Source organism: Cydia fagiglandana, chromosome 4 (assembly GCF_963556715.1).
Source record: "Cydia fagiglandana chromosome 4, ilCydFagi1.1, whole genome shotgun sequence".
Classification (NCBI taxonomy): domain Eukaryota; kingdom Metazoa; phylum Arthropoda; class Insecta; order Lepidoptera; family Tortricidae; genus Cydia; species Cydia fagiglandana.
In genome coordinates, this window is record NC_085935.1 from 10,396,126 (window position 1) to 10,418,818 (window position 22,693).

Sequence of the window (22,693 nt, forward strand, 5' to 3'; positions counted from 1 at the left end):
ATATTTTAAGTGGCATTAGGTACTGAAATGCTTAATTACATATAGATTTAAGTCATATAGTTACGTAAACTTTAGAGCCACTTAACATTGTGTATCAGGCAGAGATACTTTGTACATTAATTTCATTTTAGCTTCAAAGGAGGCAGAAGTGTTACGTATACAAAATACAATTCAGATTTCTACTGTCTGGCAGACATCATTTCTGTTATAAACATCAGTCAAGTTAATATGCGTAAAAATACTTATGTTCGTAATTTACACATCGGTGAGTGTCGCAAACTAGGCTTTTTTAGCACATTCGGGCAGTGAAGTCCTCAAGTTAGTGCGCTCGTCAGTGCTGATGGTCCGTGAGAGGAAGGTGGAAGACGTACGACCGGACGACGAGGTGCCGTTTTTCAACGCGTCGGGTTTCTCCAGTCCTGTTAATATTCGTGCCGGTTAGAAAATGATGATGTAATCTCAGGTGGTAAACAATTAAATATACAACAACAATTATGCAAATTAGACGTGTGAATAGCTCATAATTAAAGTTTTTAGTGGTGCCAAAGAGAATTAATTGTAATAGAGAGGTAAATTCTGTGAAAAAATAAGTGCTCTTAGTTTGATATCCAAAACAGATGGCGCTGTACTACTCAATCAATGTATCTTTGGTGGTGCTGAAGTATTAATAGATTAGCCTATTCAATTAGTATTCCAAGTACAAAAAAGCGTAAGCTGCTACGAGTATTTATATTTTTGGATAAGGATATTGACTCCCATAAAAATATAGGTATGTATTAATGAATGTATAACTAAGTGCTGTATGCTAGTAATGTAGACGTAGAATTACTTGACCATCCCACGGCAATTTAATCACACAATAATAACATTCTATTTCAAGTAGTGTTAATTACACATAAACAAAGTGTTCATCACTGAGAGATTTTCTTGAATGTAGATAATATATAATATAAAAAAACAGAGTTCTGAGAAGATAAATCTCTTTTAACAAAAAAAAAGTTTAACTTTCTAAGTCCGCCTATTGTTACGGACAAGCAACTACGGAACCCAACACTGAGCTTGGACTAACATGCTCTTGGCCGCATTGATTTACTAAATTCTAAGCAATAATTTTATGGGAGTCAAAGAAACCGTGTTAGTTTGTTAATAGCAACATATTACTTGAATCCTTAGTTACAAGCTACGATAATGGTAGCGTTATTAACGTAACTAAAATGAAACAAGAAAATCTACAATAAATTCAATATATACTTGTATCAATCGGTATCCGTGAGCAACCTGAAAGAACAATATATCCTGTTTTATATGATATCATTATAATTATATGATCATTACGTATGTACACCTACGTATCCGACTCATTTGTCGATTAAAAGGCACTTCAAATCAGCGCCGAATAGGTACGTAGCATTAATCATATCATCGTCAATATTTTGATAACCAGATAGATAGAATATCGCTAAACTAATACATCCACAACGATATTCATTCATCTGTAAATATTCTTAAACTGGGATCTTTTTTAAATATAAACATAATTTACTTAACTACACAAACATGTTATTATATCTTTTTTATTTATCACAATACTATAATCACCAGAACCAACCAGGTAGGAACCATGAGCCAGCTGCTGAAAACCTTGCTACAGCTGCTTGAGACGTGAGACCCATTTAAGTTTAGCACCAAATTCCACAGGAACTACACAATAACTGAGCATAGTTGCCATAAATATTGCGGCTAGGATATACTAACTAGTCTACGTTCCACCCGCCGTTAAGATGAAACAGGAGCTGAGTTTTAAATATTTTAGGTAAATATACCCGTCTCGGAAACGGCTCCTAAAACTAGTGCGATAAGAACAAGGCGAAAAATCCCGCGTAAAAATCTCAAAAATCGAGGTTTCGTACTCGACTGTTTCTTCCTCCAAATTTACCAACCCTAACCAAACTTGGAAATCTAAATGATTATGAAATTATCTGTGTCGGACCGTTTTGCTTTTTTGGCTAATTGATATCAGTTTTGAATACTATGCCTCTCATTGAGGCATAGTCAATTAGGCCATTTTTGAAGGGCTCTAGCGCCTTAAAAAAACAAAAATATCATAAAAAGCAAAACGGTCCGACACAGATATTGACAATATTAATCTGTGTTGAAAAAATCATTGCTCTAGCATCAAAACCCACGGAGGAAAGAGTCGAGTACGTTTGTATGGCGAAATAACCACTCCTGTTGGCTCTAAAGGCTGCGTTTCCACCAAAGCTGAGCGGGTGAGCGGTACGAGAATGTGTAACGACGGTGTACCTACTTATAGCAGGCTATTTTCAAATAAGCGAGCGGTGTGCGGTCAGGTGGGAGCAGAGCTTTTTAATGTTTTTTGCTTTGGGTCCGTACCTCGTAACAGTCGCAACACATTCCTCGCACACATCCTTCAATTGTTTTGTATGTAAAAAAACCTCATTTCGCTGAGCTACATATTTCCACTAGAGCTGCACTGAGCGCGTAGGCAAACGAAGTGTTTCTATTGGTTCATGACAAATACATCCCTCGCCACGCATCCTCGCACAGTTTTGGTGGAGACGCAGCCTAAGACTTAGGTCCATTTATAATAGAAAATTTATATCAACTCTTAATACAAGCCAGCTTTCTAATAAAAGATGTCAAAAAAGGGTCTGGTTATGGGTGGTTAGAAGCTGCTGAGAAACGGGTCTCTTAAGAGGCGTATGAACAATTACCTACCTACTGGTGCAGACTGAGATCTTAGAAAGACTGCCAACTTTTTTTGTGCACTAATATTGAGGCATACCATGGATTGTCTTAGATGTAAATGACCATTGCTATCTGCCCTTTTAATTCGGCGACCCTTACCTAATCTCTTCCTGATCAAGTAATAAAGCTTCGGCTTCATGATGAGGATGATGAATATGAAGACTCCCTGCAGCTCGTTAATACGATCGATGATTTCCCAAAACCACCTCGGGTTCGTGGTTAGGGTTGACAGCATCTCGACCAACCAGCCGGCGCCCATCACAACCCACAGTTTTCCAGTCAGAATGTATCTGTAACATCGTATCACCTATATCTTAACATGGAACCACAGAATAAATAATAGTACTACCGTACAGAAAGGACACTTCCTACAAACCCGAAGTTTGACAGCGGTTCAGGGTCGAATCATGCTGTCCCTTTCTAATATATGCCACTATCCCTTTCGGCCATTTAGGGTTGTTAAAATTCAAGTGATTATCTATCTGTGGTCGTACACGCAAAAGTCAAGTCAAGTGATGCCAGCCCTAATAATTGCTCGGAGCAATGCTAAGCCGAACGGAGCCGAGTTCGACCAAAGTGAAGAGTGTCTCCCCAGCTCCCCACTGATCGAACGTCATGACGTTACCCATATAATTACAGATGTAGTGAATTATCTTTTGTGATCGTATTTCTCGGAACCGATCATATTTGTCATGCTGATTCAGTCAACCTAAGCCTTGCAAACGTATAAAATAAAAATATTTTTGTGGTGTAAATCCGTGCCATAAATGGCATAATAATCCATCAGAAATAGGGTTCCCAGATGGTCGGGATTTGGCGGGATTCTCCCGATTTTTAGCATGTGTTCCCGATTCCCGACAAAGTGAAACTTGTCCCGAAAAACAGCTTCACGTTATAAAACAATAATTTCAAGTTCCAAACTGTCGCCGAGCAAGCGAGCTGACATAGTGCCAATAATGTAAAATATCGTTGTTTTTAATATAATCACTTTAATATGAATGTATTTTTTTTTCCCGAATTAAGTCCCAAAATCCCGAAAAATTGATATTGTTTCTAGGGATTGCAATCCGGTCCGGCGGATCCGGTAATCCGGCCGGATCCGGCACATTTTTCATGATACCGGATCCGGCAATTTTCACCGGATCCGGTCCCGGATCCGGTAAAGTGAAATAAAGCGCTAAAATATAAAATAACAGCTTAAAACACTGCTAAAATTTAAAAGTTCTCGCCAGTATTCGAATTTTCTCGCTCGCAAACAGCAACACAACAACTTGTTTGTTAGTTGACGCCAGTCTTCTAGCCGACGAAATATGTGTCGTGAGATTTCCGTGCACCGTAAGTACTGGATTGGTTTATATTCAATTTATTGTGTTGTTACATTATAATTTAATGTACATGTTCTTTCGTTTTATTTTGTACAAACCATTTTAGCCCACTTATAATAAGTGTTACCTGCATTTAAAATATAATGAATAAATATTTATAAAATTAAATAGAGAAATATATGTTGACTTTTGACGACCGGTCTGACCTAGCCAGTGGGTAGTGATCCTGCCTGTGAAGCCGCGATCCTGGGTTTTCGAATCCCGGTAAGGACAATTATTTGTGTGATGAGCACAGATATTTGTTCCTGCGTCATGGTTGCTTTCTATGTATTTAATTTTAAGTATTTGTATATTATATATCGTTGTCTGAGTACCAACAACACAAGCTTTCTTGAGCTTACCGTGGGGCTTAGTCAAATTATGTAAAAATGTCCTATAATATTTATTTATTATTATTATTTATATGTTATTTTGTTATTATTATGCTACTAAATGTACTTGTATAGGTATACACGTTTATTGATTTTGTTTGCCAAAACTAAAATGGTTGAATTGAGAGCACCTTTTTGTTGGAAATGTGGGTTGGGCTATAGATATTTTAAGAGAAAAAGAAGATTTTGTTTCTGGTTAAGTAATGAAAACGTTGATTTTTGAAACTTAAAACAGCCGTCTTCGAATTAAACTGTTGTGAGACATACTAACATTGAATAATTTACGGTTTAGTCTCACTTGTTTTTAGTCACTCGCGCGACATGTTTCGGAGAGCCTAGGTCTCGTGTTAAGACACCCGTTTTATTAATCCATTAAAAAATATCCTTAACTTCGCATATAACGCTAAAAACATGATAAAATACGTGACTTGATGAATTTTTTATCCGCAATACCAATCCGGCCGGATCCGGCCGCATCCGCCGGATTGAGGTCAAAATCCGGCCGGATCCGGCCGGATTCAAAACCAGTCCGGATTGCAATCCCTAATTGTTTCCCGATATTAGCGCCTTTCAATCTGGCAACCCTAATCAGAAATAGAGGTGTTACGTTCAGAAGTTCTGTATACTGACTTGGCTCTATCATCGCGAAAACGGCGCTTGGCGCGGTCGCCGACGGAGCCCGCCTGGAGCCGGTGCACTTCAGACTTGACGCGCGCGCAGTGTCGCGCTGTCAACACCCACAGCACGAAGTTTATGCACGTCACCAGACCCATAGGGATCACGAAGAAAATGTAGTGTGGCCAGTCCGAGTTAGAATTTTGTACTGAAAAAGTAACAATAATTTATAAAAATGATTGTCCAAGCACTCTGTTACCGAAATATTCTACTAAGCTACGTCTCCGATAGTGATCCAAAAGACTCGAGCCCTGTTAGCTCTTTTTTTAGGGCTCGCCTCATCTCTTGGCGCCTAAAGGCTAAATTATGACAGAAGTTTTGCTTAAAGACTTACTTGTCCCAAACCAGCAAAAGTCCACTCCGATGTCCGCATCCAAGACTGCAGCCACGGGATACTTGTCCAGCAGGAACATGGTCAGCGTCAGAAGGATGGCGAAGCTCCACGCGTACAAGGAATACCATAGGAACCGGCGACGGTCCGCTCCGGACTTACGCAGTGGATGCACGGTGCGGACATTCCTGCAGACAAAGTAAAATACAAATACCTACAGAAAGTGTTTACTAATAGTAAAGCTAAGTATTTTGTAATTTCGCGCATTATACATCATATGTATGTAATATTTTCTTTTGATTTGGCAAAGCCTGTGTAAGAACCAGTTCTCTATGATAATGTGGAATATGTTGTGTAAATAAATAATATTTAACCTAAATATTTCATTTAAAGATGTAGATCCGGTTCGAAGGACCATAACATTTAATATTTCGCTTGATAAGCGAGCGTCAAATAATTTATTCGCATATATTAGGTAGGGTTTTTTTTAACTTTACAAAGCTTACTACAATTGGCATTATATACTTTATATTAATTGGAGATCCCAATCATCCCAATCGGTGGCAACCAACGGGTTGCTAACCAAATATGCTGGTTCACTCAAACTGTAAGTAATTTTCTGGTTGACTGTCCTTAATGAAATAGCCGAGTGAACAAGGGTTGAGAAAACAAATAATCACGCTGTTTATTTACGTTCAATATATCTAGTGTATATAAGTAAAAAAACAAAGTTGTTTTTACTATATATACTACTATAGTTCGTTTTTTTTAGCATTAGAAAAAAGGTAAACAATCTTGATGTGTCTTTTAATTGAAAAACACATTTTAAAAATAAGTTACGGCAAATATGTAACAATTATGAATCTAATGCGATCATTTATATTCTTCTGCTTTCATAAGTAATAGTTATTGAATTTTAAAAAGCGTTTTTCAATTAAAAGACATGTCAAGATCGCTTTCCTTCTTGCAAGTTCTTTCTAATGCTAAAAAAAAACGAACTGTCGTTTACGAGTTTCTTACTACTAATTTAATAAATGCGAATAGGTATTTAAGAACGTATGTTAGTTCCTCAATCGCGCATAAACGGCAGACCGGATTTAGATGACATTTGGCATTACAAGTAGATTACAATCTGAAAAGTGGCACAGGGTAAAGGATGACTCACGCTAGACCGGGCCGGGCCCGGGCCGAGACGACGACGTGTTATTTTCTATGACGGTTAATCGGTGATCACGTTGTGCTTTCCATAGGAATAGAAAGCTCCGGCCCGGCCCTGGCTTGGTCTAGCGTGAGTCATCCATTAGTTACCTACTTTGCATTCTAGAATGGAATATAGGTTGTTATATCTCCAACTACTATTTATTTATTTAACATTTTAAATCAGGCAACAAGTCCCATATTACTAATACCTTACGGACTAACATATATGTATATGCATTTTATATAAACACTATTTAGGCGACATAACGGCGTGGCTCAGTTGAATCGTCTCTGGTCTTGTGTCGGATTCGGCAGTTTGCCCCGTTTAGTTTGCCACTATGCAGGATAAAGTTTGCCAGTTTTACGACTGCTACGCCAGTCGCGGGCAGATGAATGTATCAGTATAATTGGTTCATTCTCTGAGAATATGTCTGCGGTAGCGTGTAATTACCACAACATTCTTCATACATTTTGTATGGATCGTGGCAATTAGACCGCAGACATATGTTTTTAGGGTTCCGTACCCAAAGGGTAAAACGGGGCCCTATTACTAAGACTCCGCTGTCCGTCCGTCCGTCCATCCGTCCGTCTGTCACCAGGCTGTATCTCACGAACCGTGATAGCTAGACAGTTGAAATTTTCACAAATGATGTATTTCTGTTGGCGCTATAACAACAAATACTAAAAAGTACCAAACCCTCGGTGGGCGAGTCTGACTCGCACTTGTCCGGTTTTTTGAGAAAGACCCAGCAATTAGACCGCAGACATAATATGTTTTTGAGAACGACCCATTTATATAAATCTGTATACCTAACATAGAAATTAATTTCTTTCACTAACCATTAACGCGGCAAAAACATTTAGGTATGTATGAAGAATACGACACCATTAATACAATTTTACTGCTTCCCATTACTGTTCAGGTCACGGGGGATTGGGCCGCTAATGGCGGATAAACTTCGGTGACGTACATATTATACCTACTTTATCAGATAATGGCAGTAATTAAGCGATAACAATAAAACCTCTTTCTACCTGTGGAAACTTGTAATTGGCTTACTGTTTCTATGTTATTACCTAACTTGTTACTCAAGCTGTAAGTTTTCCTAATAAATAAAATAAATAAATAAATAAATAAAAACTCTTGATAAATCAAAGGACAAGTATGTTGACAAACAAAGCAACCGAACATTACATTATATACTCTAGTTAGTCTAGTTTAATCTTTAATAAAAGTCAAACATTGGATTTACTTAGAAAACCGTGTTAAAAATTATAAAGAAAATATTTGGTAAGTTCTTAAAATTACAAATCAGCGTATTATTAATGTTGTGTAAGTATGCTATCATTAAACCGTTTATTACTTATGGAAAATAAAACATAATACAACAAAAAGAAAAGAAAAAAATACTACAACAGGGGCATAGCAAGAATGACAAACAATCACTAACACTAATCGAAAATAAGTACCTACCTAATGTAAGGATTTTCTCCGCTTTACTATTAGTTTAGAGTTAACAATTATACATTAGCTACCCCTGAAGGTAACTTTGAATGCGGTTAACACACTAGCGCCGCATCCAGAAACATCATTGTGTGATCAAAATCAGTGTGTTAGCCTCCTTATTTGCTAGATAGCTATTTAGAGTGATGCCTAGTTCATATTTCACTGTTTTTGGCAGTACTTCAAATACCCTCATACTTAACTGTCATAATTATAAATTATAACAGTTGAAGATTTAAATAAATAGTAAGCAAAATTACGGTATCTCGATAAGCAACTGCGACTTTCACTTGACCGACTTTTTATTGTAAACAATTAAAGACTAAGTATTTCAATATGAAGTACACAAAACGGACAAGTGACATGTTACAAATTAATTAAATAAGATATTAACTGAGTCAGCAGTGCCCAACCTTTAATGGATATTGTGAAAACACGTACCTACATAACATTAACTAACGCAATACAAAAGTGACGCGTCTGGCCAGACTGACACAACTCACACATTCGTGCCCCACTGAGACTGGTATATGGGAGGCCTAATTAGGGCCTCGCCTTACTGGCCTACGATATGACTCTATTAACAACAAAGCGCAACTTATACTGGTAATTTGATTTTCATTAAAGTCAATTTAGACGATGTTATTTCATGGCCTTGTCCGTTTAAATTAGCGAAACCATCACTTAGGAGTTTAGGTACCTGTGCAAATTACTGATATTTATTTAGGTAATCCACCTACAGTTATATTCAGAAATAAATAAAATAAAACTGACGTGTGCGGGCGTGAATTTAATGAGATATTGGCTGTCAAATTTGTGTCGTTCTATTATTATTTATTTGTTTATTTATTTACAAGAACGGTTTTGACACCAATTTAGTACGGTTACAATAACAATTGAGGCGTATAAATTGTTAAACATAACAAATTACATAGCAAATTAAAAGTAGCTGGTATTTATACTGTTATTTTACACCATGTAGGTAATTCTGTGTAAGTAATTGAAAGTATACGCCAGACTTACACTGCTCTAGGGAAATAGTTTTCTACTTTACTAGATTATCTAATACAAACTGATAATGAAAGAATTATACCTATTTAAATAAAGAATTGAGGTACTAAACATCCATGGGTAGATTTTTGACAAAATAGGCAATACATATATTCGAAACAAAACCAATAAAAAACAGAATTAGGTATTAAAGTCGTAACATACTACCGCACCGCACTGCACTCTGCGACATTGGTGCGGTGTGATGCGGCTATCATAAAACACGTTATTTGTCTAGATAGTGCTTGCTAATAATGCGATCGGCGCTGTTAACTCAACACATACAACTGTTCAGCCCAATTAGATCAAATAGGCGCGGGGAGACAACGGAGATGGTGAACTCATCTATATACCTGCCGGCCTAGCCAAGGTGACAATCGTTTGCGCTACGATAAGTAAACGCTTTGTGTCTCTATCACTCTTCCATATTAGTGCGACAATGACTACAATGAAGTCTATGAGCGGAAACGATTGGCATGTCGGCAAGGTACGCAACGCACCCTGGCTCATATAGACGAGAATGTTGACGTGCGTGGACAATTTTTCTTAAATAAATGTCTGCAGTAAGTAAGGATTCAATATTATTAAAATTAGGATTTATTGTGTGAAGATCAGTCGGGATAATTGCAACCATGAGGCAAGTGTGCCTAAGGCACGAAGGACGAGCTTATATGTTGCGGCACTGCTTTTTGTTACATTTCTTATTCATAATTCCCTTAACTCTTCCATCTTCGTAACGTTTTCATTGCTCAATATGCATGTGATTAAAGTCTCCAAAATCTCAGCCCCTTGCCTGGATATGTTTTAATCCTCGAAGAGAGCAAATAGGGCCATCAAACAAGTGAACTGTTATTTCTGTCCAATTTATCTAATTTGCATTTATGGAAGTTTTCAACTCGCCGCATTTTATTGGGTTTCTAAAACATCTCAAAAATATGTCCCATAGCTCTTTTGCCAGCGTATTAAGAACTATAGGACATTTTTTGAGTAAGTTGTCTACACTCTTGATTTTTACACTTGGCTGTAGTTTTAAAGTCTGTCTCAATAAATGTACTGCTGTTAATGTTTATCGAAGTTTTCCAAGATTCATGCGATGATGATCATACATCGGGGTTCGGTGCGGGAATGATTTCGTGTAGGTATTTATAACTTTGTTTATTGTAAAATAATTACCAACTATGAATTAAACGTAGGTAGTAAGGTCCAAATGTGCTTAGAAATGTTAAATTAGTATCGTTTTTTACAGTTTTTGCCTGTTATTTGGCTAGTGTAAAACATTCCCGCAGCGAAAACCCCGATGTATGATGATGACACGCATGCATAGCTATTTGAAGGAATACGGCCGAAACATAGGTACGCACAGACGATGTGATGTTATTGACTATGTAGAAAATTATTTCGTTTAATAGTACTACTGTGCTTATATACCTATCTTGTGTGTAAATAAATGATTTTTTCTTTTTTTCATGAAACTAAGAGTATTTTGAACATTACCTCAAGGGGTCATCCATTAATTACGTCACACCAATTTCTAGGTTTTTTGACCCCTCCCCCCCTTGTCACACTTGGTCACATTTGGCAAACCCCTCCCCCCCTAGTGTGACGTCACATTTTTTCTACGAAATCGCCAAATCGAATTAAGTAAGTACCTAAGTATTATTAATATTTTATCAAAATATTTTTGACGATATAGATGGGACGGCCGCTGGTTTGGGACGCAACCTGTGCCGATACCCTAGCGCTGTCCCATCTCCACGGCACTGCAGTGAAGGCTGGCTCGGCTGCCAATTCGGCCGAGCTTCTCAAGCGGCGCAAGTATGCAACCATAAATAGTGGTTGCATATTTGAGCCGTTTGGGGTTGAGACTATGGGGCCTTGGGGGGAAAGCGCCCACAGAGTTTTCAACGAATGTAGCCGCAGGTTAGTCGAGTTGACGCGTGACCAGAGGGCTGGGTCATATCTAGCGCAGCGGATCAGCATTGCCATACAACGTGGCAATGCTGCCAGCCTTCTGGGCACGCTGCCAATAGACGGCGATTTGGGGCAAATTTTCTATTTATAGTTTATTTTTAAGCTTAGTTTTTAATTTTAGTTTGTATTTTCTATTTTAAGGCTTTTTATTGTTTAATAATTCTTTTTTATTCTAAATGAAATAAATATTAGTAATTTTATAACCCAAAACTGCTTAGGAAAGAAAATTAAACGATTAAAAACTATTTTCGTTTTAATAACTTGTTATTTAAATGTACAGCGAACTAAATAATTTAAATAAATTTTCGGTTACTGATGAAGTTAAAGTGACGTCACAAAGTTTGTGTCTCCCCCCTCCCCCATGTCACAATATGTCACATTTTCTTGACCCCTCCCTCCCCCTAAACGTGTGACGTAATTAATGGATGACCCCTATATACGCTATACTATTATATTTATTTACTTTCACCTCAGCAGCTCGAACAAGGATACTTTGCTGCTTAAAAACAGCGAGCAAATGCGATTTTGCTCACTATTTTTCTATTTGAAGCAAAAAAGTACATAGAAAAAGGAAGTAGTACTAAACTAAGGAGTAGAGTTTGTGAAGTTAGGGCTTCTAGAGTTAGAAGCTTGGCTCTATGATATCTGATAACTTTTTGATAATGCGAGCCTTATGGTTTCGTCTTGGCAACACTTTACATGAAAATGTTTTTGGTGGGATTATATATTTCACTTTCACGGGAGGGACTCTCGAACACCTTCAAAATAGACTAATGAGTAAAATCACAGAAGATAGAGTCTTGAAGATATAATCGAAGAATTAAACAAAGGAAAAAGAGGTTGTATTTACTACTGTAGCAAAAGACAACTACTACAAGTAGCGAGCCACTTAAAACTTGACAGTACAGATAGATAAAACCGTGGATCAACTTCGAAAACTCATAAGTGAAAAACTCAAACCTCAAGATAAAAGAACAAAAAAAACAATGTCACACAACGATACAATATCAAACCGTTCGAAGGCACAAATTGGGAAGCATTCAAAAAACAATTGCAATTCTTACTATTAGGAAACGACATTCCAGAAGATAAGAAAGTGCCACTACTAATTACAAAATTATCCAGTACTCTTTTCGACAACATTCTTAACATTTGTAAAGCAGTATCACTGACAAAGTCTTATGATGATGTGCAGTCTTCTAAAGAAACACATAGCTCCATCTATTGAGGAACCAAACGGCAAGTAAATCGATTGATCAATATATCACAACTACCTAGTGAAACACAACATTTTTCACCACACAAACGCGAGGAAAATACTAACTGTACAACATTAGGTACAAATTAAATCCGAGTTATCCAAATTATACATTTATCATTCAAAATAAAATTATAACTTAAAAGTCAATTACAGTATCCAACATGAGGATACAGCTCAAAATTAACGGCACGTAAAGCAAAATTGCAAATACATACAATCATTCAAAGTGGATTATGTGCATATTGTTTTAAACTAAGTAAAGGATGAGCCGTCGCAAACACTCCGGACGTACAGGGCAAATAGTTTTGTAAAGTAAACAGATTGATACCAGTAATACTTGCAGAACTAATATTTATCACCATTGCGACAAAGATTTGACTAACACAGATTTATAACAAGGCATGCGGGTTTCATCGAGGCAATTCATAAATAAATATAAAATATTATAAGTTGCGAACGTAGGAAAACATGCCTCCCACTAGCGTTGCTGTTTATTCTAACATTAGTCACATCACACCGCACCGAATGTAGTTATTATTACATATTTGAAAAATGGATACTTCAAAGTCTGCTATTACGCCTCTTAAAGATTGAATATTTTTACTCAGACAGTATGGATCATGCATAAATTGGTCATTATTGACGGAAGCTCTAGCGAAGGTCTCCGTTTTGACTCGCAAACTGATTTCGTATCTCCGAATGCTCTCCTCACGGAATTCATAAATCGGCCCCCAGAACGGAACTCCTTAACGACAAGTAGACAACTTATTTTAGCTAATTGTAATTGTGGTCCTAAGTAATTTTAGTGGAAGTGGCATCTCAAACTATTTTGTGAAGTCGGTTTTTTTTTTATTACAGTTTATTTACTTACTACACATAGCTACCTACTACACGCACACACACTTTTTTAGTTATAGTTACTACATGACCGACATTGCCAGTTTCAAACCGTTATTATATAATGAAATTATCAGTATTATCACGGATAAAACCGATTTAAAGCCCGATTCCGTGATTACATTACATTTTTAAGAACTGAAGCAAATATACTTGGAAAATAACGTAACCTACCTACTCGTATTAAAGTATTTATCTTATTTTCACAGTTGCTTAGGAAACCACCTACGCATGCAGTTTATTTATTTAATGACCAGAAACATTTCGCTCTAAATTCGTAAAGATTGAGATACGAGAAGCATGAGTCATGGATATAAGGTACAGGTATCAATATAAGGACTTCATTATCAATTTCATCATGAATTGTTATCAATTCTTACGAATTTGCTGTCTGAAACTAGATTGCATTGTTATCATCGATTGAAAGGAACCACAGTCGGTGTGTATAACATAATAAACAAATTGAAAATGACTATGTCACCTCAAATCTCAAATATACGCCATATTTAACGTCAATAGTCATTTTCAATTCGTTTGTTGTACAGCGACCTGCAAAAGTGCATACCCACATTATAAATGGAATTCAGTCATAAAGCGGCTATGCATTTCTGTAGCTGGGTCTACGTATATATATATATATATATATATATATATATATATATATATATATATATATACTTGAAGTTATTAAATAGTTCGAATAAGGTGCAGTACCTACATGGTTACCTATACGTGACTGTACTTAACATAAAAAATAAGTTCAAAAACTAAAACCCGACTACTGCAAATCGCGCTCTAAAAAGTATGAAACAAGATAGAATTCTTATCTAAAATTATCAAGCAGGAAATATTATAAATGTTACCATTTTTTTATATAAAAATACAACGTAATATATATAATTTACTGAATTTTTTTTAATATATATTTACAGAGATTCAAAGGATCGCCGTGGTCGTATGCCACGATTATAAACTTAAGTAATGTGGCATACGACCACGGCGATCCTCTGAATCTATGTAAATATATAAAAGAGTCATAGGCACTAAAGGAGTCGGGCGTAGCCTGATATAGGCGGCGCTCTGCGTGCATTTCTGTACTGAGGACGCCCTCGCAAAAGTAATACTTATAAAGTGAGTAAATTATATTACGTTGTATTTTTATATAAAAAAATGGTAACATTTATAATATTTCCTGCTTGATAATTTTAGATAAGAATTCTATCTTGTTTCATACTTTTTAGAGCGCGATTTGCAGTAGTCGGGTTTTAGTTTTTGAACTTATTTTTTATTTAATTAATTTTGGGGTCATGATTTCGTTTCTAACTTTTTGAAGTCACTTTATAAGTATTACTTTTGCGAGGGCGTCCTCAGTACAGAAATGCACGCAGAGCGCCGCCTATATCAGGCTACGCCCGACTCCTTTAGTGCCTATGACTCTTTTAGTATGAGGGAGCCGAAGGCACCCGGCTTTGGAACGCGTATGTTGGGCTACGCCCGACTCTTTTAGTATGAGGGCGCCGAAGGCGCCCGGCTTCGGAACGCGTACGTCGGGCTCCGCCCGACTCTTTTAGTATGAGGGCGCCGAAGGCGCCCGGGTTTGGAACGCGTACGTCGGGCTACGCCCGACTCTTTTAGTATGAGGGCGCCGAAGGCGCCCGGCTTTGGAACGCGTACGTCGGGCTACTCCCGACACTTTTAGTATAAGGGCGCCGAAGGCGCCCGGCTTCGGAATGCGTACGTCGGGCTACGCCCGACACTTTTAGTATGAGGGCGCCGAAGGCGCCCGGCTTCGGAACGCGTACGTCGGGCTCCGCCCGACTCTTTTAGTATGAGGGCGCCGAAGGCGCCCGGCTTTGGAACGCGTATGTCGGGCTACGCCCGACTCTTTTAGTATGAGGGCGCCGAAGGCGCCCGGCTTTGGAACGCGTACGTCGGGCTCCGCCCGACTCTTTTAGTATGAGGGCGCCGAAGGTGCCCGGCTTTGGAACGCGTATGTCGGGCTACGCCCGACTCTTTTAGTATGAGGGCGCCGAAGGCGCCCGGCTTCGGAACGCGTATGTCGGGCTACGCCCGACACTTTTAGTATGAGGGCGCCGAAGGCGCCCGACTTTGCGACGCGTACGTCGGGCTCCGCCCGACTCTTTTAGTATGAGGGCGCCGAAGGCGCCCGGCTTTGGAACGCGTATGTCGGGCTACGCCCGACTCTTTTAGTATGAGGGCGCCAATGGCGCCCGGCTTTGGAACGCGTACGTCGGGCTACGCCCCACACTTTTAGTATGAGTGCGCCGAAGGCGCCCGACTTTGCAACGCATCCGTCGGGCTCCGCCCGACTCTTTTAGTATGAGGGCGCCGAAGGCGCCCGGCATTGCAACGCGTATGTCGGGCTACGCCCGACTCTTTTAGTATGAGGGCGCTAAAGGCGCCCGGCTTTGGAACGCGAACGTCGGGCTACGACCGACTCTTTTAGTACTGAAACGCGTACGTCGGGCTACGCCCGACACGTTTAGTATGAGGGCGCCGAAAGCGCCCGGCTTTGGAACTCGTACGTCGGGCTCCGCCCGACTCTTTTAGTATGAGGGCGCCGAAGACGCCCGGCTCTGGAACGCGTACGTCGGGCTACGCCCGACAATTTTAGTAAGAGGGCGCCGAAGGCGCCCGGCTTCGGAACGTACGCGTATCTTGTAAAAAATTGACTGTTTCATACATTTTGGCTGATCAGGACTTCTATACCTATTCACGTTATAAAATGTTGCAGGACATTAACAAAACACCATGTATAGCGGCCAAACAAATTTCTTTTGCAAAAACCTTCTTGTATCGCCGTAGTCGCGTAACACGCGGATAGAATCCAGAGCGCTTGTAGATTCATAGTTCGAATCACCTAACCGAAAATTTTATGTTTTATCTGGCGCATGCAAGCAAAGCCGGGTGCAAAAGCTAACAATATTTATATATTTGAAATGTGCTAATTGAGCTCTTTACAATGATGTATAACACGTCATCATTACCTAATTTTATTTTTTTGGTTCGTGACTTTATGACCTGTACACTCTAAAAAATTAAGACCAACTAAGAGCAGTTTTCTCTTAGTTGGCGTTAAGTTAATTACAACAATAACGATCTTATATAAATCAAAGAAAGCTGATTACTTAAAACAATAAGTGTATCTGTGATTGAACTAATAAAGTAGGTATGTTATTAATCCTAACAATTGTATACTTTGCATCTATTATTAACTTGTTGGCATAATTATGTAACGTAGGTTAATTCAATCCTTAACAATTTAATTAAAACAGATAAATATGTTAATAGTTATGAACATTTTAATAGTTTATTTGATTTTTTTGTCTTTGTTGATTTACATAAGATTTGGTAGTTGAATCAACTAAACATATAATATTTAGAACAACGAAGATAAAACACTCAATCCCATTATGATCAAGTTATTGTATTGATTACGAAACTAATATTCCATTCTACTAAGAATTATTTGTTAAATCGATTTTCTTAATAATTAAATTAAATAATCGGTTAATCCGATCAATCAAGAGATAAGTAGGGGGATCGCCTGTACACCCGCTCTCCGCCCCGCCCGCGCCCCTCTCGTGGCGCGTGCGACCGAGCAGTCAGTCTCTGTAGCACGCAGTTACGTTAAGCTCATTCAATTACTTATTCCTCTGGAAAAACCTGGTGTGTACAAAGTTGATTGCAGTTGTGGTAGTTCGTACAGTGGGCATACCAAACGCACCATTGCCTGCAGAATTAAAGACCACATCGCTGCGGTCAAGAACAACGACGCTCGCAAGTCAGCTATTGCTCAGTGTCACCTTGAGTCCGGTATAAGTCACTGGATCGAGCTGCATAGTCCCAAGGTCATTTTGACAGCACGCCACTATATACCAAGATTGGTAAGAGAAGCCTTAATTCACAAATAGAACAATTTTAATCGTGAAGATGGGTTTTTAAACTGTCAAATGTGTGGAATCTTGTGATTTGTTTGACTAAAAAACAACCAGTGACATCCGAATCAAACTCGCGTAGTGACACTGTGAGTGTAGTGTGCTTGGATAGACCAACAAGTGTGAACGTGATTGGACCAACGAGTGTTAACCTCTCGTATGCTTAGACACGGATCCGTGCGTGTGAATTTAAATGCAAAACGTTTACTTTCAAAATGATTAAATGAATAAATAACATCTTATTATAATATTTTTTTGTTTTATTCATTTACCCCCTTTTTATAAAACTCTACGGGCTTGATTTAGTTTAATTATGTTTTATCCCTTTCTTTGTTGTTATATTTTATTCACTACTTATTCGTTTAAATTTTATAAATTTCCTTTGTGCTAGTTTTTATACGCGCCGTGCTGAATAAATGCTGGTCCTCGTACTCGCATTATACTCAAGGCATTAGTCTTAAATACTAAGTAGGTAATACAGATTACAGATTTATTTCAGATCTTTTTGAGGATCGGCCTAGGCCGTTATGGCTTCACATTTCACAAGCACGCCTCCTCCCGTGTTTGTAAAGTTAAACCGGTCTAAGCCGATCGCCAATGAGATCTAAAATAAATGTATAATGTATATTTTAGTATTTAAGACTAATTCCTTGAGAATAATAACGAGGACCACCAGCATTATTCAGCACGGCGCGTATAAAAACTAGAGATCTGAAAGAAATGTTTTAGTAAATGCGACAAAGTAAGTCATAGTACAATTGAACAAGAATGGTATTGTACTAAACAAGCTTCATAGTTGAAATGATTAAACAATTAAGATTCAAATTGACCAATATCTTAGTTCAGGCTAATACGCCATAAGTCGGTGTAATCATGTTCTTAGTTGAACTTATTTGGGTCAAATAGTTAATACAGTAATTCTTCATGTTAACATTGATTTACATCTTAGTTAAACTAACTTGTTTGTTTTCATTATCAAGCCCTTAGTTGATCTTACTAGGATCAATTACTTAGCATAATTATTTTTCGTGTAAATATTGAACAAGATAGTAATTGGTTCAGTTACCTAACAATAGTAATAGCAATCAGAATTACCTTGTTTGATGTGTTTAAGTTCTTGTTAGGCTCGTATGGAATCAAGATGCTTGATTACGGCCATCAAGATATTGATAGGGCCAACCAAATTTTTTTTAGAGTGTAGAGGGCGCAGTGTTCATTTTTTTGTGACGCCATATAGCCTATAACCAGCGGACGATTAAGACGATTCGAATGACTCATCGTTTGTTAAATTATAATAAGTACTTTAGAAGTTATGAGGGAACAGATGAACATACATACATACATACATACATACATACATACCCACATACATACCGGTCAAAATCATAACCCTCCTTTTGCGTTGCCGTAGTCGGGTAAAAATAAGGTCTAAGTAAAGGATTTTTATAAAATCTTGCCTAACAAAAATCTTTTTTAGAGTCTGTACAAAGTTTTCGCATATGATGTAAAATATAAACATTGACTTACCCAAATGTCCACCAGATGTCCAAACACATGACGTTTAGCCAAGCGAACGCAGCCACGAACCCGAAGTAGATCATGTAACCTGAGCAAAAATCAAATCATATACTAGTTTGCTTTAGCAGCTAGGCTATTAAGCCTGTCTTAATAGTTGCCAGGGAGGTTTTGGGATTATACTGAGTAACTTTTACTATGGGACCCCGAAATCATGAGAAATTGAGGGAACTACTCTAATCTTAAAAAAATACTTATAGCGGTTTTTTTTAAACCTAACCACCAAGCATTTAAACAGTGCTATTTTGTGAAATGGAACATCTCATGAAGACCAGAATGGAACTCCTCCACTACAAGTATGTTTACGCCTTGGGGCTAATTGTAATGAGATGCATTTTGGTTGTAAACAATTTAAATGGCACTTCATGAAGTTTTATGAAGTCGGTTTTTCAGGGATCCGTAGTCCAATAAAAAGATAAAAGATAAAGATAAAAATAGTTTATTCAAGTAGGCATATTACAATGCGCTTATGAACGTCAAATAAACCTTTACCGGCTCCAACCGTACACCTCTGCCCCGAGAAGATTTAAATCCCCCCTCAATTGGAGGAGGGTATCCCAATATGGGACCGGCAACAAACTCGGCGGGACACATCTTTTCAAAACATTATTACATCTTATAATTAACATGCATTACGAGTAATTAAGAAAAATACAATTTAAATTACTATAGAATTCATGCAATTATACTCAGTGAGTACATAACTTTATAGAATTTGATATAAAAAATAAACATATATGTACATGAAATCACAAATACGTAGCTCTTTCAGAAAACATATCAAATCTTACAAAAGGAAAAGAAATTAAAATCAATAAAAGAAATGAGAATACATATTATATGAATCTGACTGATTGTTATGAGATGCTTTCATACAATTTGATGTGCTTTCTTACCTGAGCTGAGTCACCTTTAACTCTACACATAATACAATATTTTTAATTACTACTTGTCGTTATTACAGTTTCTGGTTTGGACCATGCATGTTTGTCTGTCAAGTAGTCCTCGACTCTGTAATAAGCCTTCAACATCAATGACTTTTTTAAGTAATTCTTAAGAGCTGGAAAGGGTAATCTTAAAGCATCCTCAGGTAACTTGTTATAAAAATGAATGCATTGCCCAACGAATGACTTCTGTACTTTACGAACACGAAACTTTCTGATAGCAAGCTTATTTTTATTTCTAGTATTATAGTTATGGACATCAGAATTCTTAGTGAAGGAGTCTAGATTCTTAACAACATAAATAATACTATCATATATGTATTGGGAAGCTACAGTTAAAATATTAATTTCTTTAAAAAGTTCTCTTAATGATTCACGCACCCTTAAATTATATATAGAACGAATGGCTCTCTTTTGTAAGACAAATATAGTCTGTATGTCAGCTGCTTTGCCCCAAACCAGAATACCATATGACATTACACTATGAAAATAACTATAATAAACAAGGCGAGCTGTCTCAACATTAGTCAATTGTCTAATTCTCCTCACAGCGTAAGCGGCCGAACTTAATTTGTTTGCTAGTGTTCTTATATGAGGACTCCATTGTAGATTTTTGTCCAATGTTAAACCAAGAAACAGTGATTTATCTACCATCTCTAAGCATTCATTATTCAAAAGTATCTTAGTATCGACTGGTTTAACATTCGGCAAAGAAAATCGAATGCATTTAGTTTTCTTAGCATTAAGAAGCAAATTGTTCATAGTAAACCAGTTTAGTACATTAACGAGTGTGCTGTTAATTACACTGTAATCGGTAGATTTACGATCAACCTTAAAAAGTAATGATGTGTCATCAGCAAAAAGAACAATTTCACAAAGATTTTCTACTACACATGGCAAATCATTTATATAAACCAATAACCCTCCTTTTGCGTTGCCGTAGTCGGGTAAAAACAGGAATGGACCCAAAATAGAACCTTGTGGCACTCCTAATTGGACTACAGTACCGCTAGACCGGGTTTTGTTTACAACAACTGTTTGTGTTCTGTTGCTAAGGTAAGAAGACATAAAGTTTAGGGCATTTACTGACAGACCATAGTGTTCTAATTTCAAAATGAGCGTTCCATGATCCACACAATCAAATGCTTTAGAAAGATCACAAAATATGCCAATTGCATCACAAGAATTTTCCCAAATATCATAAATATGTTTAATAAGTACCGAAGCAGCATCGGTCGTGGAACGGCCCTTTGTGAAACCAAACTGATTGCTTGTAAGTAAAGTATGTCTGTTGAAGTGACCCAGTAGATCATTTAACATTAACTTTTCAAAAACTTTACTTAGTACAGGAAGTATTGATATTGGACGGTAACTAGCCATATCACTCGAATCACCCGATTTAAAAAGAGGTATGACTTTGCTATATTTCATAAGATCTGGAAAGACGCCTTGTGAAATTGAAATATTATAAATTACGGTTAAGTAAGGCGCTATTACGTCCAAGACATGACTAATGACTCTAACAGATGTTCCCCATAAGTCTTCCGTTTTCTTTAAATTGAGTGACTTGAATGTTTTAACAATAATTGCTGAATCTACTAGACTAAACTCAAAGTTAATATTACATTTCTTAACATTTAGCACAAAGTAAGGAATGAGCTTGAGACGAAGATGAATGTAGACATTTCGTGGTATTAATAGCTATTTTAGAAAAATAATCTTCGAATGCCGAGGCAACATCGTTGTTTGACATGGTCAGTTGTTTATCCGAGACAATGTTGACTTGACAATCGCGTGATTTACATTTACCAGCTTCCCTATTTATAATATTCCATGTTGTCTTCACTTTGTTGTCCGACACTTTCAGTTTAGAACTTGTATACTTTGCTTTGGCTGTTAAACACACTCTCTTGAAGATTTTAGAGTAGTTCCTCACATAGTCCAGGAAATCTGTATTTTTGTTCAGCTCTCTCTCACCATAAAGTTCATAAAGCCTTTTTCTACTTTTATAAATGCCTGCAGTAGCCCATTCACTAAACTTTGTTCTAGTTTTTGACCCACTAATAGTTTTCATACTGAAATTTTGATTAAAATGATAAAGAATTACGTTAAAAACATCTTCATACAAATTATTACAGTTGTAATGTGAAAATGGTAACATACAGAGACTTTTTTGAATTTCATTTTTGAATAATTCCAAGCGACTACTAGTAATGGGTCTATATGTTATTGTTTGTGGAGTATCATGGATATCGCTTAAGAAAACAGCCCTTTGACCGCTATGATCAGAATAAAAACAGTTAAATATTTGCTTATCTATACATTCACAATTACAAAATATATTATCCAGACATGTTGCACTAGTTACACCTACCCGAGTAGGTTCAAGAAACAAGTTAAATAAATTGAATAGGAACCTATATAGGTTTTTTTTATAATATAAGAGGCAAACGAGCAGACGGATCACCTGATAGTGTGATCATGGACACCCGTAACACCAGAGGGGTTGTAAGATGCGTTGCCGGCCTTAAAGATGGGAGTACGCTCTTTTCTTGAAGGTTTGAAAGTTAGAGATTATTCCCGCGAATTCATTACCTATATTTACCTATGTACGGGTATACAAATGGGTATATGTACAATTATGTCTAGACATTGTATTTTTCGAGTAAATATTGTTTGAATTGAAAGTTACAGATTATTTCCGCGAATTCATCATTACCTATATACGAGATTACAAATGGGCACATGTACAATTATGTAGACATTGTGTTTATTCGATATGATCGAAAAACAAAACTCTA

General features: G+C 37.4%; 1 protein-coding gene across 2 annotated transcripts in view; it reads right to left on the reverse strand.

Moving 5' to 3' along the window:
• Positions 1-103: 103 nt before the first annotated feature.
• Positions 104-22,693, reverse strand: part of LOC134663698 (G-protein coupled receptor Mth-like) — a 28,480-nt gene continuing 5,890 nt past the window's right edge. The window contains exons 4-9 of one of the 2 annotated variants that reach the window (XM_063520150.1): positions 18,901-18,979; positions 5,535-5,719; positions 5,156-5,348; positions 2,869-3,059; positions 1,252-1,278; positions 104-419 (exon numbers count right to left, since the gene is read on the reverse strand). In XM_063520150.1, coding sequence (XP_063376220.1) covers positions 280-419; positions 1,252-1,278; positions 2,869-3,059; positions 5,156-5,348; positions 5,535-5,719; positions 18,901-18,979 — 815 coding nt within the window. In that variant the 3' untranslated portion in view covers positions 104-279. The remainder of the gene's footprint in view (positions 420-1,251; positions 1,279-2,868; positions 3,060-5,155; positions 5,349-5,534; positions 5,720-18,900; positions 18,980-22,693) is intronic. The other variant, XM_063520152.1, reaches the window with a different exon arrangement.